The 16146-nt window shown below is 39.4% G+C and overlaps 1 protein-coding gene across 6 annotated transcripts in view; it reads left to right on the top strand.

Annotated features, from left to right (window-relative positions):
* The window catches only part of FARS2 (phenylalanyl-tRNA synthetase 2, mitochondrial), a 516796-nt gene that overhangs the window by 109771 nt on the left and 390879 nt on the right, over positions 1-16146 (top strand). For all 6 annotated transcript variants that reach the window (XM_015449928.4, XM_065544477.2, XM_045389943.3 and 3 more), the window contains one exon: positions 9135-9767. In XM_015449928.4, the coding sequence (XP_015305414.3) occupies positions 9156-9767 (612 nt within the window). In that variant the 5' untranslated portion in view covers positions 9135-9155. The remainder of the gene's footprint in view (positions 1-9134; positions 9768-16146) is intronic.

The following is a 16146-nucleotide window of genomic DNA, read 5'->3' as shown; positions in this document are numbered from 1 at the left end:
CACAAAAGGTAGCTATTACAAAAAAGACTGAAGTGTCAAAGGATTTCTTGGGCTCTCTGATCCGTATGCCCTGGCACTGTCTCTCTTAAGGCTTGCCCTCCTTGTGCAGTTGCCAAGTGCTTGCATAATTGTCTTGACAAATGGCATGCTCATTAATATTGTGTTGGGCCTTTGCCAACCCATGGAAGCCATGTGCCCCGGGCAGTGAAATCCAGTGCCAAGCTCTTGCTGATGGTTGTAAACCATGCCTTAAATACATTGTTGAGACCAATGATAGATAGGTAAATAGTCATTTGACCTAAAAATACTTATATTTATCCATGGAAGCCGAGTGCATTTGTGAATGGTAAGGGGCTGCTGGGGTTCTGAGCTGTAGACACTCTCGTGTGAGGGAGCTGCATCTTCCTCCCTTGAGGGCTCCTCTTTTGTCACTTACTAGCTCCAGAATCAATCAGAAAAACAGGCCCTGATGAACCATCACAGAAAACAGGTTATCTGCTTCTTCAAGGCTGTTAAAGTGCCCAGTCTAGAAGCAGTGTCATTGTATCAGGGTCTGCAGTCATTTCTAGAACACCAAATTCTCTGAAAATTAATATTTGAGTCTAAATGGATGAAACTCAAGAAAAGGGTGTGAGATGCTCTCATTACAACTGTATAGTAACATTTTCTCCTAGGCATTTCGTGTTACTTCAAATTAATGATTTCAAAATGCACTGTTCATTTGGCCTTATATTGGTTGAATGGTACTATGCAACTCGCTTTTCTTAAGCTCACTGGAAACAATTGTAGCAGTGTGGTATGAGAGCCATTCATTCATTTTTTTTCATTCATTCATTCATGGAAGAAGCACTTTCTTTGGGCACTTACTTCCTGTGCCTGACCATCTTATAGAAACAATCAAATGAATGGCTCCTGCCCTCAAAGTCTTATTTTCTAGTGGGAGAGGTACACATGTCTGCAGGTAAGTACTGCCTGGGTCATTTGGCATGAAAAATGTATTTCCATTTTAAATATCCAGCTTATTTATAATGATTGCAACAAAGCTATTGGGAGATAGGTTTCCCCAGTGCCCAGTTAGTTCCAGAATTTGTAGACCCAGCATGTTCTGTTCTTCTACACATCCAAGCTGGCTTCCTGGTGATTTTATTATTTGCGTATTACACAAAGTCCCTCTAAGAATAACCCCCAAGTATTCTCCAAGGTAGATATCTAGACAATGTGTGACCTTGTCCCTGATAATTGATTTCATTTGCATGTGAACTTTAAAAAATTTTTATCCTCCCTCTCAGAAAGAAGGTCTGGATAGGGTAACTGGGATCAGGAGCTGAGCTTGTACAGTTAAAATTTATCATGTTATGTTAGTAGAAGGAGAATGTTCTGAATTTAGAAAAATTCATGCCAGTATTCAAGACATTTTTAGCAAAACAGACAAGATCAGGCTAGAGAATGCTTATATTACCTGAACCAACTAAGAGCACAGTTGAAACTTGGTCAGATAGGACAATGGTTTTAAAGTTTAATTTAAAATAGAATGAATGTCTATTTAGAATATTTGGAAATATTAATACATAAAATAGAAAATAAGTACTAGGGATAATTACTATGAAATCTTCTGGCTAGTTCTTCTCATGGTTTCTAAATATCATATGCATGTGTTTATAGGTAGATATATATTTATAGAGTTAAGATCATACCATACATATAATTTTATATCCTATTTATCACTTTATATAGTTATATCATCAAAACTCTTTGCAACCATTATATTTAATGACTGCATAATATTTTATTTTATGGTTCTCCGGTAATTTGCTTAATCATTCCCTTGTTGTGGGACATTTATGTGATGTATATATTTTTTTCTATTATAAATAATACTGTAATGAAACTTCTTTGTGTTTAACTTCTGTCTTCATTTACATTATTTCCTCGTGATAAGTTCCTAGAAGGGTAATTACCCTGTCAAAGGGTATGAACAGTTTTAAGTCTCTTGATAGTGCTGAATTGCTTTCTAGAAATGTTGCGCCAATAACACCCTCGTGAGTAATATAGGAAATGGCCTGCTTATAGCCCTTCTCTTTTTGTTCATACTAGTCAGCAGGAACCAAAGCATTCTCTTGACTTGCCTTTCTATCAGTAAAAGTGAATGGAATTTGGCCATTTTCCCACCGTTATTTAGTAAAATAAAATGTGTAACTGTGTTGACTGAACCAAGCTTCGTTTTTTCTTGATAGAAATTGTGTGAGTATTGCATCTGGTGGTTGTGGATTGTGCTTGCACACTTTTGTATAGTGGTGACCGTATATGGGTTATGCTTGCTCACCATTGGCTATTTCCCTTAAGCTAATAATGCTTTAGGAAAATGATCAGTCCAGGACAATTTGCATGCTGCTTAATGTTTTCTTTACACAGAAGAATGAGGGAGGTTGAAAGGACTGTTGAAACCATTATACAACTCATTCATTCTAACAACAAACATTTATTCAGTATTTTACTAGTTGTTGTCACTGTGCCGCTTTATAGTGATAAAGAAAGCTTACAGCATTCTGCATGTGTCCAAAATGAAAAACAAGCGAAAGAATTCAAATGTGATCCATGACCATGTAACAGGTGCTTCAGATACCTTTTGAAATGTTACTTCTTAGAGCAGTCTTGTAGAGAAGTGGACTTGACCACTATGCCCACTGTTTGGACATTCCGGGCAGCTGTATCCCAATAGTAATGATAGAAATAATAATAATACTGATAATAGCTGCCATTTAGTGAGGACCTGTTATATTCCTTCAAGATACTGTGTTATGTTTTTTACCTTCATTGTTATTTAATACTCTTACTGCCATTGCAAGGTATATGTTATTTTCACGTTGAGAAATATAGGGAAAGTAAGATTCAGAGAGAGAGAGCGAGAGTTCTCCTAGTTCATCCTTGTTGTCACAAATCACAGGATTTACTTCTATCTAAAGGCTGAATGATATTCTATTGTATACATACATCACATTTTCTTTATGCACTCATCTGTTGATGGACAGTTAGGTTGATCCCATATCTTGACCATTGTGAATAATGCTGCAGTGAACAAGGGGGTGCAGTGAACAAGGTGACATACAGATTTCATTTCTTATGTTATATACTCAGAAGTGGTATTGCTGGATCATATAGTAACAGTTCTATTTTTTAATTGTTTTGAACCTCCATACTGTTTCCCGTATGTGGTTATACTCCTCTAAATTCCCACCAACAGTGTACAATGGTTCCTTTTTCTCCACATCCCCACCTACACTTACCATTTCTCTTTTTGGTAATAGTCATTCTAAACAGGTGTGAAGTGGTATCTCATTGTGCTTTTGATTTGCATTTCTCTGATGACTAGTGATTTTGAGGATTTTTTTTCGCATACCTGTTGGCCATTTATATGTCTTCTTTTGAGAAATGTTTATTCAGATCCTTTGCCCCTCTTCTTTTCTTTTTTCTTTTTTTTTTTTTTTTTGTTGAGACGGAGTCTCTCTCTGTCGCCCAGGCTGGAGTGCAGTGGCGCGATCTCAGCTCACTGCAAGCTCCGCCTCCCGGGTTCACGCCATTCTCCTGCCTCAGCCTCCTGAGTAGCTGGGACTACAGGCGCCGCCACCACGCCCGGGTAATTTTTTGTATTTTTAGTAGAGACGAGGTTTCACCGTGTTCGCCAGGATGGTCTCGATCTCCTGCCCCCGTGATCCGCCCACCTTGGCCTTCCAAAGTGCTGGGGTTACAGGCATGAACCACTGCGCCCGGCCCGTTTGCCCGTTTGTAAGTTATTTGCTTTCTTGCTGTTGAGTTGCGTGAGTTCCTTATATATTTTGGACATTGACTTTTTCCCGGATATATGGCTTGTAAATACTTTCTCCCATTCTGTGAGTTGTCTCTTCACTCTATTGAGTTTTTAAATAGTTATGTACTGCCCCTACCAAAGCGGCAGGCTTCTTTGTTTTGTGTGACCTTGCTGACCAATTTCCTTCCATTCTTTCTTTTTCTTCCTATTTCTGTTCTTCAGGCGTCTTCCACCCAGCGTCAGATGTGGTGCTGGATTCCAGGCATGCAGTGATAAATATGAGAGAGAGAGAGGGAGAAAGAGTATGTATATATATATGTGTGACTGTGTGTTCTTCTCTCAAGAACCACACAGTCTAGTAGGAATACAGACAACAGCAGGTAGCAATAATACGGCACGCTAAACTTGCACATTGAGTGGTATTTGGGTTCAGAAAAAGCCCCTGTTTCCTTCTAGATGTCTTTTCCCCTGACTTCTGTGCTGTGGCACCCTTTATGTCCCCTCTGTCTTACTCCTTACATCCCCTTCCCTTCAATGTGCTAAGTTCCAAGTATTCTTCTATCTTTTGCTCACTTCTATCTTGCTCTTAGCCTCCCATGGATTCTTATATATGCTTGTGATATTAACTCTTCCGTCTATGCAAATTACCTCCAAGGTCTACATTTCCAGGACTAATGTCTTACCTCCTTTCCAAACTATAATATAACTCGAATTGCCTTACAGAAATTGTAATGTGGCTATCTCATTCATACTGAACTTCCGTTTGTCCAAATCTGTTTCCCTCTACAAAAGATGATCTGAACAAACAACGTAAACCCATTCTGAGTTCTCTGTATCAGTGAATGACTTTATTAGTTCATCTGTTACCCGATCTCTTGAAATCTCTGGGTCACTTTTAACTCTGAATTCAGCTTATCTTATCTGTTAAACACTGAGCAATGAGTTAATTAGCTGATGAACACAATCTAGTATAATCTTTTCATTATGAGATAGGTATTATTTTTCTCTCTTTTACAGATGAGGACCTTGAGGGCCAGAAAGGTTAAATAATGTTTTTAAGGATGATACACGGCAGCTAAGAGGTCAACTTAGGATCAAACCAACATTGGCATCTCCGCGAAGTCTGGCCTGTTGCCCATTATACTGTATTTTCTCTTCTTATAGTTGGTCTGATTGTTTCTTTTGTACCAGTGCTAACATACTTCATGTCCACATTTGTATTCTTGCTCCTTTTTTGTGAGTTTATAATCTACATATATTTGTGACTAGGAAGATTTTATTAATAATGTGGAAAAATTTTTCAGTAGGTTAAGCTAAAACAGGGCTCAGCAAACTCTTTCTATAACAGACCAGATAGTGAGTATTTGGGCTTTGTGGGCCACACAGTCTCTGTAGCAGCTATTCAATCTTACCTTGATAGCAAGACAGCCACTGCAGATGTTAAATCAACAAATGGCTGTTGCTGTGTTCCAACAAGCTTTATTTGCAAAAACAGACTATGGGCAAGGCACAATGGCTTATGCTTGTAATCCCAGCACTTTGGGAGGCTGAGGTGGGCAGCTCACTTGAGCCGGGAGTTTGAGACCAGCCTGGGCAACATGGTGAAACCTCATCTCTACAAAAAATACAAAAGTTAGCCAGGTGTAGTGGCTTGGACCTGTAATCCTAGCTATCTCCGAGGCAGGGAGCCACTGGAGCCTGAAACAGGAGGATCACGTGAGTCTGGGAGGTCAATGCTCCAGTAAGCCATGATCATCCCACTGCACTCCAGTCTGGGTGACAGAGTGAGACCCTGTCTCAAAAACAAAAAAAGGCCAAAGCCACAAAAAAAAAAAAAAAAAAAAAAAAAAAAACCCAAACAGATGACTGTGGGCAGATTTGACCCTTAGGTCTGTAGTTAAATACTTATTTCATTTATACCATCTAAACTAATGTGTTTTATTGGATTTACTTATTCATGCATTTGTGTATTTAAAAACACATTGATATATAATCTCAATTAGATAAAATAGAAGTTAAGGGAGGTCATTGCAGAGATATCATTTGAACTTAACAATCTTGGACTTTTGATTGAGAAATAATACTTTTTTTTTTTTTTTTTTTTTTTTTTTTTTTTTTTTTTTGGTCAGACAGGGTCTCACTCTGTCACCCAAGCTGGAGTGCAGTGGTGCGATCCTGGTTCACTGAAGCCTGAACTCCTGGGTTCATGCAGTCCTCCTGCCTTAGCTCCCCAGTGGCTGGGACTGCAGGTGTGTGCCACCATACCCAGCTAATTTCTTAAAGAAATTTTTTTTTTTTTCTAGAGACAGGGTCTTGCCATGTTGCCCAGGCTGCTCTCGAACTCTTGGGCTTAAGTGATCCTTTCGCCTTGGCTTTCCGGAGTGTTAGGATCATAGGCGTGAGCCACCACACCCTACTGAGAAATGCACTTGACCCCTGGACAACATGGGGGCTTTGGGGGCACTGATTACCCTCCCTCAGTCAGTTGAAAATTCCTGTGTACCTTTGACTTCCCCCAAACTTAACTACTAATTGTTAACTGGAGGCTTTACTGATAACATAAACAGTTGATTAACACGTATTTTATATGTTACAGGCATTATATACTGTATTTTTACAATAAACTAGAGAAAATGTTATTAAGAAAATCATGAGGAGAGAAAATATATTTACTATTTATTAAGTGGAAGTAGATCATCCTAAAGATCTTCATTCTTATCTTCACGTTGAGTAGGCTGAGGAGGGAGAGGAGGGATTGGTCTTGCCTTCTCAGGGCTGGCAGAGGTAGAAGAGATAGAGGAGGTGACAGGGGAGGCAGGAGGGGCAGTCACACTCAGTGTAACTGTTATTGAAAAGAATCTGCGTGTAAGTGGATCCTCACAGTTCAATCCATGTTGTTTGAGGGTCAGCTATATATGAATTGCCAAGAATTCTGAACTGTGTCTCATGGCTAGCTAGGCATATGAATTTATGCTAGTTACGTGATCTTTTTGAGCTTTATATTCTTTGTTGGTAAAGTGGTATGTACAATACCTACATCACAGAACTGTTGAAGGATCAAATGGAAGAACAGTGTGTTAATAGTATGAACGTCGTTGGTCTTCTCCTCCTGGGCCTCTTATGTATTTCCAGAGGATACATTTCTTATAGAGAAATTTGATAGAGGTGGGAGGAAAGGAAGTCACTTCTCAGATAGAAGTGGGAAGGCTCTCCTAGTCATCCCTTTCCCTCTGTTAGAGATGGTAATAGAGGACAAATACTTTTCTGGGTGGGGTGAATGACAGTGAAGAATGTAAGCAGGGCTGAGCAGATAGATAGAAGGCCTGAAAACGAGGGCAAGAACCTCAGACTTTCATCGGGAAGCTGGGGACTGCGTGAGGAGAGCAAGGAAGGGACACGAGGCTGGGGTGCATCCCTGGGAATGGAACCTAAGTGTGGATTTGGATGTGTGAAGAGCAGGAAACTGGGAAGGAAAAGCATCGACAGCAGCCCACAAATAACTGCATCAGAAGCACCTTTCCCAGAACAATTCTGAACTTTGTCTAACAGCATATGCCTTTGGAAGGAAGAAAGGTTTTCCTGTGTTTGGCGAGGGTGCTGAGTTAGGTAGCTAATAACCTCACGGTTTCATTTTGTGCTAAGACATGTAAGGCTGCATATGCATATTTAAAATTCATATCCACTGCAGTGACAAGTCACTGAACACTAGATGGGAAGACATTTCAGTTGAAGCTCAGCGAAAAGCCCTTTTGCAACAACTCTGACAAAATAATGCCGTAAGTGAATAAAACCAGAGAGTTCCTGGGTGTCTTTGAAAATGTCTCAAGTGATGACAGTCTCAGACAAAGGTGCCGTGCACGGCTTCTAAGAAGCAATCACACGCAAGCACAGCCCTTCAACTTGAAGCTAGATATCCTCAGTTCTAATTTGGAGTCAGGTGGATTGTGTTGTCCAGGGACAGACTGTGCCTTTGATAGTGACTTGGAACAATATAATTCTCTCCTAATGCAGCTTCATATCATGAAGTTACATATTTTCTTGGTATAATTGCACGGCCCTTGCAGTAAAACAGCCACGTAGTTGTATGCTTTAAAGTAGCCCAGTAGGGAAGAATTCCACATTTTAGAAGATGGATTTTTATAATTGAAGTTTGTGAACGTAAATTATTTGTGAACATGGGGAAGTGACATCTCAAGACTCTCCTTATTGGGATCTCTGAGTGAGTTCATAACGGGCTTCTGTGGGAGTGGGAAGAAGACACCGTGTGAGTGGTCCACAGCCCTCTGCGGTTGTCTTATTGAACTCTTCCACTAGCTTAGAGTTTCGCTGTTACACTTAGGTCTTTCTTACCTCATCCGTGACTTGAACCGCCTATACTAGATGACAGCTGAGGTGACTTTCAGCTGTAAAGTTTGGTGATTTTATTAAATTCTAGGCATTTTATTTAAAAATCTAGGTCAGTGCTCTGTCTTCTGGCTGCTGTGTCACTGTCCCCCAACAAGTTTAGTCCTGTTTCTGGTTAATTGTGGGTGTGTAGTGGAAATTTGCTGTTTTGCCAAAGGTGTAATTGAGAAGGCGCCACAAAGGTATGAAGTTTAAGTGACCAGATGGGAGAAGACTTGCGTTTACAGCTGTCCATTGATACAGGCTATCACTTTGTATAACATTTCTTTAGATTTTCTATTTTATTTTTAAAATATTAAAGTTAACCACCATCTAAAGTGGTGTATTTTATTTAAAACTTTTTAAGAAATTAGTAATATCCCTTGGTGATCTAGTGAAGTAATCCAGAAGTTACGCTGCGTCAGAGATAAACAGAACTTCTAATGATCGGTAGAAATGTGAAGGATGGCTCTTCTAATCTCTTCTCTGCCACTCTCCTTCAGAGGCCTCTGTCTAACCATTTGCTTCCTTTATTAGTGGGACCCATCGTAGGGTCCAATTGAATGCTGTATTTTAGGGGATCCCTCTAAAGGTTTTTGGTTCTATAATGTACAGGTTGTCACATTTAAAGTTTTTTTCCACATCACAAGTTCAGGACATGATAGCATAATAAACGAGGTTTTGTACAAAGCCAAGGATCTGAATGACAAAGGAAGGAGAACTAGAGATTAGGGATCTAAAAGTGACTTCCAAGAATCTTCTGATTTAGTGCATTAAGTATCACGCATCTGTCAGGTTTCTTTAATTGGCTCTTTCAGCTGTGTGGAGGCCATAGTGGGGGAGACGTGACAGTATGACAAGAGGCAGCTGGTGCGAGACACAAAGAACAGACTTGCTTTCCACAGAGTGACACCTGACTTGTGCTTTGCCTGTGTGCTCTTTCCAGAACCCGTGAGAAGTTTCTACAATGGTGGCCTCAGCTCTCAGGAGAGGTGCCCATGCCTATGTCTACCTGGTGAGCAAGGCCAGTCACATCTCCAGGGGCCATCAGCACCAGGCCTGGGGATCGAGACCTGCTGCAGCAGAGTATGCTGCCCAGAGAGCTCCAGGCAGTGTGGTGGAGCTGCTGGGCACATCCTACCCCCAGGACGACTACAGCAACCTCACCCGGAAGGTCCTCACCAGAGTTGGCAGGAACCTGCACAACCAGCAGCACCACCCTCTGTGGCTGATCAAGGAGAGGGTGAAGGAGCACTTCTACAAGCAGTACGTGGGCCGCTTCGGGACCCCGCTGTTCTCGGTCTACGACAGCCTTTCTCCAGTGGTCACGACCTGGCAGAACTTTGACAGCCTGCTCATCCCAGCCAACCACCCCAGCAGGAAGAAGGGGGACAACTATTACCTGAATCGGACTCACATGCTGAGAGCGCACACGTCTGCGCACCAGTGGGACTTGCTGCACGCGGGGCTAGATGCCTTCCTGGTGGTGGGTGATGTCTACAGGCGTGACCAGATCGACTCCCAGCACTACCCTATTTTCCACCAGCTGGAGGCCGTGCGGCTCTTCTCCAAACATGAGGTGAGTCTTGAGATGTTTCTCATGGCTGAGGATGTCATAGACGTTTTATGTTGAGGTCACTAACATTTAGCTCAATGAGACCAGTATAGTCATCCTTGCTTGCCTTATTTTGCCTTAGTGAATCATCCATGCTTAATGACATCTTGTGTATAGGTGTGCCTCCATATTTTTTGACTGATTTCTTGTGTGAGTAACTACAGAAATTGAAACACCTTAGTTTTCAGTTGTCTGTCCTTATCCTTTCTCTCAGTACTGACCCGCCTTTCTCTGGGTTACTTCTTATGAATGGAGAATAGTCTGTGGCTCAAATTCACCTTTAATCCAGGATGGCTGAAGGTGCAACTTGGAAACCTGTGGTCAGGTCATTCTTAGTTCTGTTAGGAGAAGTAAATTATATTTTCATGCTGTTAGAGATAAATGAATTTCTCAGGTACCTTAGGGGCCTGAGGATTTATTGGCTTGGACTGTAAACTGTGTCTTGTCCCCAGGCACTTTCCTCACCCTCCCTGGCTTTGCATGTTGCTGTGAGATGTCTTAATTGCTGTGGGATGTCTTAATTGCTGCTATTCTTGAAGTATATGTTAGGATGCATGGAGCCTTTTCCTAACTCCTTGCATCTGTTAGATGTTATCCTAATATGTTGTGTGCATCTTTTTTTTTTTCATTTTTTTTTCCAAATTATGAAATCCCTACAAGCTTGATTCCATTTCCTAAAAACTTGCCGTACCACTTGTCCTTCACTCATGTTTTAAAAACCATCTCTGTTTTTATATATAAGAAACAGATGCGTTAAACTAACACGGTGTATTTCATTTTACTTCCTTAGCAATGTCCCTTCCAGACATGTTCGTTGGAACAGGAGGAATTATTATTGTCACAAAACTCTCTCCTGCCATGTAAGCTAAATGAGTTGTTAATATGAAAACAAATAGTATAGCATCCTTAGGCTAATAGGTAACCATTGTTTTGTTGTATTCTGTAAGTCATATAGCAGGAGATAACTGAACAGGACTGCCCTCCCCTTCTCTTCTTTGTCTTTCTGTTTGCCTCTGGATGTGCTATTATTTTGTGACTGTGATAATGCAGTAATAGGTTAGCCTTACACAGAAAGGCCATCCATGCTGGATCTCAGGGGATCTTAAATGAGCATTCTCACTACTTGGAATAGCTGACTGTTTTCCAAGTTAGGAAAAATAATGATTAATAAGGATATAGATTTATTAGGGAACTAAAATGAGATGAACAAAGACAGGTCAAAATCTGGGAAATATGTCCAAGTGAAAGGATGTCATTTAAAATTAATGTGCAAGAGGAGCTGTGGTGCCAGTAATATGACGTTCAGGTCACAGTAGCAGACAGGTGCTCAGCCCAGCTTACCTCATTAAAGAGATAAGAAAAGACCACGCGCCCTGATTTGTAAGCCTGGGTGCCATGAAAGAGGCAATGAAGGCCGCCAGGCACTTCCAGCATTTTAATGGAGGGAAAATCAAGGCTGCCACAGAAGGTGGGAAGTAGGAAGTGGATAGGAAATTAGCCTTCACCTTGTTTCATATTTGTTTTGGGTCCAGTCCAATTTTAGCACAAATTACTAATCTAAACTGATAATGCTACTGTATAGTCTGCATATAGTTAAAAAATTGTGCTCATGTGTATGTATGTATCTAATCTTCTTATATAGGGTGCATCTGTGTTCGTTGCTTCATTTACTCTTCTTAATAAAAACCTCGCAAGGTAGATCATTTTGACTTCAGCCATGAGGAATGAGGTCCCAAAAGGTTTACTGACTTACCCAAAGTTGCTGCAGCAGTTAGTACCATGGTTAAAGCTGGAACCCAGCTCTTCTGAATTCATTGCCTATTTTTCTGTATTCTGCTTTTTTCGTGACACTCCTTTATATGTGGGGCCTGCTTATGACCGAAAGGGGAGTTTTGGTTCCAAGAATGGTATGGAGAGTGGAGTCAGAAGGTTGTGGTATTTTCTGAATTCCTAAACTCAACTAAAGTGTTGGTACTAATTCTGACCTAATCTTAACTCTAAACAAATTGTTTTTTCCTCTTTCAGTTTATTCCCCTGTGAATAGGAGTTTTAGACTTAATAATAATTTTACAGAGACAATTTTAAACATTTTATTGTTATCTTTTAAGGTATTTTTTTATCGGGAGAACCCGCTGGTTACGTGGGTTCTTTTCTATTTCCTAAATGTCTCAGCTGGTTTGAGAAATAAAGGGAAAGAGCACAAGAGAGAGAAATTTAAAGCTGGGTGTCGGGGGGAGGGGGAGTTTGGGGGAGACATCACATGTAGGCGGGATCCCTGATGTTCCCCGAGCCTTAAACCAGCAAGTTTTTATTAGCGATTTTCAAAAGGAGAGGGAGTGCACGAATAGGGTGTGGGTCACAGAGATCACATGCTTCACAAGCTAATAAAATATCACAAAGCAAGTGGAGGCAGGGCGAGATCACAGGACCACAGGATGGGGCGAAATTAAAATTGCTAATGACGTTTCAGGCACGCTTTGTCATTGATAACATCAGGAAACAGTTTGAGAGCAGATAACCTGTCTGACCACAATTTATTAGGTGGCAATTTTCCTCCTCCTAATAAGCCTGGGAGCCCTACAGAAGACCCGGGGCTTATTTCATCCCTTCAGCTTGGACCATAAAAGACAGCAGGCCTTAAAGGGGCCGTCTGTAAACCTACCCTCAGGGCGCATTCTCTTTCTCAGGGATGTTCCTTGCTGAGAAAAAGAATTCAGCGATATTTCTCCTATTTGCTTTAGAAAGAGGAGAAATACGGCTCTGTTCTGTCCAGCTCACTGGCGGCCAGAAGTCTTATCTCTGGCGTTCCCTGAACACTGCTGTTATCCTGTTCTTTTTTCAAGATGCCCAGATTTCATATTGTTCAAACACACATGCTCTACAAACAATCTGTGCAGTTGACGCAATCATCACAGGGTCCTGAGGTGACTTATATCCTCCTCAGCTTAGGAAGAAGATGACGGGATTAGGAGATTAAAGTAAAGACAGACATAGGAAATCACAAGGGTATGGATTGGGGAAGTGATAAGTGTCCCTCAGATCTTCACAATTTATGTTCAGAGATTGCAGTAAAGACAGGCGTAAGAAGTTATAAAAGTATTAATTTGGGGAACTAATAAATGTCCATGAAACCTTCACAATTTATGTTCTTCTGCTGCGGCTTCAGCCGGTCCCTCCATTCAGGGTCCCTGACTTCCCACACAATTTTTGTTGTTTGATCTTTGTAATTACTACTTTCATCACTATAATGTGTATTTCAGCAAGAAGAAAAGTAATTTCGGAGGGGCAGGTTAAAAAAAAAACACAAAAACCAATGATAAGTATAGAAATGGATGAATCACAGTAATCTATACACTTAGCTATTAATTGTGGGAAAAAACCTTTTGTATTTTGAAAAATGGTAAAATGAAAACTCTAGTGAACAATAATAAATTGGAGGGAGTAATCAATAGATATTGAAAGTCTGCTAAGGCTTTTGTCATATTTGGGGATAGGTTAAAATTACTGAGTTACTTCAGACTTTGTTGGAAAAAAATTAGGTTACAGTACAATGTATGCATTGCAAACGGAGTAGAAAAGGAGGAATGTAGCGCATAATCTCAATTAAACAGACATTAGGAAAAAGGAATGAAAAAAAGTATGGTAAATAGAAACCCCAAATTAAGGATGTAGATATAAGTCCAAATACATCAGTATTCACGAATTTAAATGGGTTAAATTTACTAATTTAAGACACACATTATCAGATTGGATATTTTTCAGTTAGAGAAACCTGAAACAAAACCACACCAGAGGGTGAAAATAAGGGGCAGGAAAAAGATATGTCAAGCAAATAGTTACCAAAAGAAAGTTGGTATAGCAATATTAATATTATATAAAATAGAATTTATGAAAAAGTGATAAACAGTAACAGAGAGGGATAATTCCTCAATCAGGAAACTTTATGAATTAAGAATTTTTATGTATTCAACATCATAGGCTTAGTACATAAAGCAAAACTGAAGAATTAAAAGTTAAGTTTGACGAATTTATAACCATGTTAGAAGATTTTAAGTGACCTCAGTCAGAAACCAATGGGTTATGAAAATAAAACGTATAAAGATACAGACAATCGGAAAAGATGGTTGACAAGCTTGATTTATATTTATTTTTAAAATTTGGTTGCCATAAACATATATACACACACATACACAATTATATATGTATATGTGTATAAACACATATGCAGACCCATGCACATACATGGAGTTTTATATGCAAATGTCAGAACTGTATAGTCATATGGATTTCTAAAAATTACTTATGCATTACTAATTGACAGTCAAAGTCTAAACAAATGTCAAAGAATCAACAACAGAAATAGAACTTTGCCTTCCTGACTTCAATGTAGTTTATGTAGAAAGCAATAAGAAAGTATAGTAAAAATGTTCCATATTCTCAGATATTTAAAAATATACAAGTATAGATTCATGGGTTAAAGAGAAATATTAGCAATAAATTGCAAATTACTTATCACGGATGAGCAATGAAAATACTTTGAACTACTCCAATGTGGGGAACCATAATCACTTCCTTATGGAGAAACTTGATATTCCCCACCTAAGCCATAGGATCACAGTTAACATTAGAAAAACAAAACTGATGGTGTTAGCTAAAAGGGTATTTGTCGCACCTTTAGCTTTAGATAAGTTTATTTTAAAAATTGAAAATGGAAATCATCAAATTAAGTGTTCAATTTATGATGCTAAAAGTGACTTTATTACAAAAAATGTGGAAGGGAGGTGGGTGTATAGTTTTTGAATATCCCCAAATCTTACCAAATTGATAGAGCAACTAGAATAGCAAAATCAAAAACCACAGACAGCATCTACGACACAACTAGGTGACAAGTTCTCCCTAAATCCTCACAAATGCATGGGAAGTCACAACGAACAGCTAGAAGGTCTGCACTGTATCAGAAACAGGTAGTATAGGGACACAGCGGTACCTGAGAGAAAAGGAGAGCTTCCTTAGGGGTCTCTTGGAGAACAAACTTCCCACAGTTAGATTTACTGGAGAGATTCCAGTATCACTGTTCATCAGTGACTACTAACGTCACAAACAGAGGGGCAACCACACTTAATGAGTCTCCTGAAGGAAGGAAACAATACCAACTATACAGTCTCCCCCAGAATGTTGGACTTGAGTCTGATGAATTCTCTAGACCCAACTACCGTATTTATAGGACATCTTTAGGCTGTGGGAAATTGTGTAGCAGGTCTGCTGGAGATGTGATCTGCAGAATGAAATAAATAGAGGACCCAAAAGTAAGTGCTAGGAAACATTTAACCAATGCTAAGGGTTTAGAAATGTTTATGCCATTGTATTCAAGCACGTTATTAGTGGACTTCTTTGTTGAATAGTGTATGGATGGGTTGAAGTGTCCTTAAATACTCTTGATGAGTTGAGTGTGCCTAGTCTATGTAGTAGCAGTAGGCCCCTGTATCAGTTTGTGATCCATGGGAGATCTAAAACTATTCCTTTACTATGGCTTGAGAAGCACTGCTCTATGGGATAAATGACCCAATTTCTTCAAATAGTTGCAAGAAAAATAAAAGGGGATGGAAATGATACCCGTAGATTAAAAGAAAGATCAATCAGTCACAATGTGTAGATCCTATCTATTTTTAAAGAAAAAAAAAAAACCCATGACATTTGAGACTGCTGGAAATTTGAGCACTAACTGAATATTTGAAATTGAGTTCTTTTTTCTTTTTATTTTTTAGGTGTGATAAATGGTATTGTATTTTTATGAAGTCATTTTCTTTTAGAGATACATATTGAAATACCTAAGGGCAAAATGATCTGATGTCTGTGATGTTCTTCAAAATAATGTGGGAAGGTGGATTAGGCATTTTGGAGATAGATGTAAGAGGATTAATAATTATTAATCATTGAAACTGGGCATTGGATGCAGAGAAATCATCATGCCTTCTATTTGTGCATTCGTTTGAAAATTTCCAAATAAAAGGCTAAGGGAAAAGACTGAAGGAAAACACTGGGATCCATCAGTCAGTCAAAAACACTGGCTGAGTATGTACTGTGATTCAAGACTGTAAGAAGATATCAGACAGTCATGAGATTGTCTCTGCTTTCATGGAGAAGACAACTATTAATATAAAAAAAGAATGCAGGATAAATTAAAGATAAAAGCATACATTACATGTAATAGAAAACTGAAAGCAATTAACTCTAAAATTAATAGCCTTTCCTTGATCAGCCTCAGATGATTTTACACAAGTTTTTACCAAATCATGAATTACTTGTACAGTCTGTTTCAGAGCATAGAAAAAGAGAGTCCTAT

The sequence above is a fragment of the Macaca fascicularis genome, chromosome 4, assembly GCF_037993035.2.
Source record: "Macaca fascicularis isolate 582-1 chromosome 4, T2T-MFA8v1.1".
Lineage (NCBI taxonomy): Eukaryota > Metazoa > Chordata > Mammalia > Primates > Cercopithecidae > Macaca > Macaca fascicularis.
The sequence above is the reverse complement of the archived record's forward strand: the minus strand, read 5'-3'. Positions and strand labels throughout refer to the sequence as shown.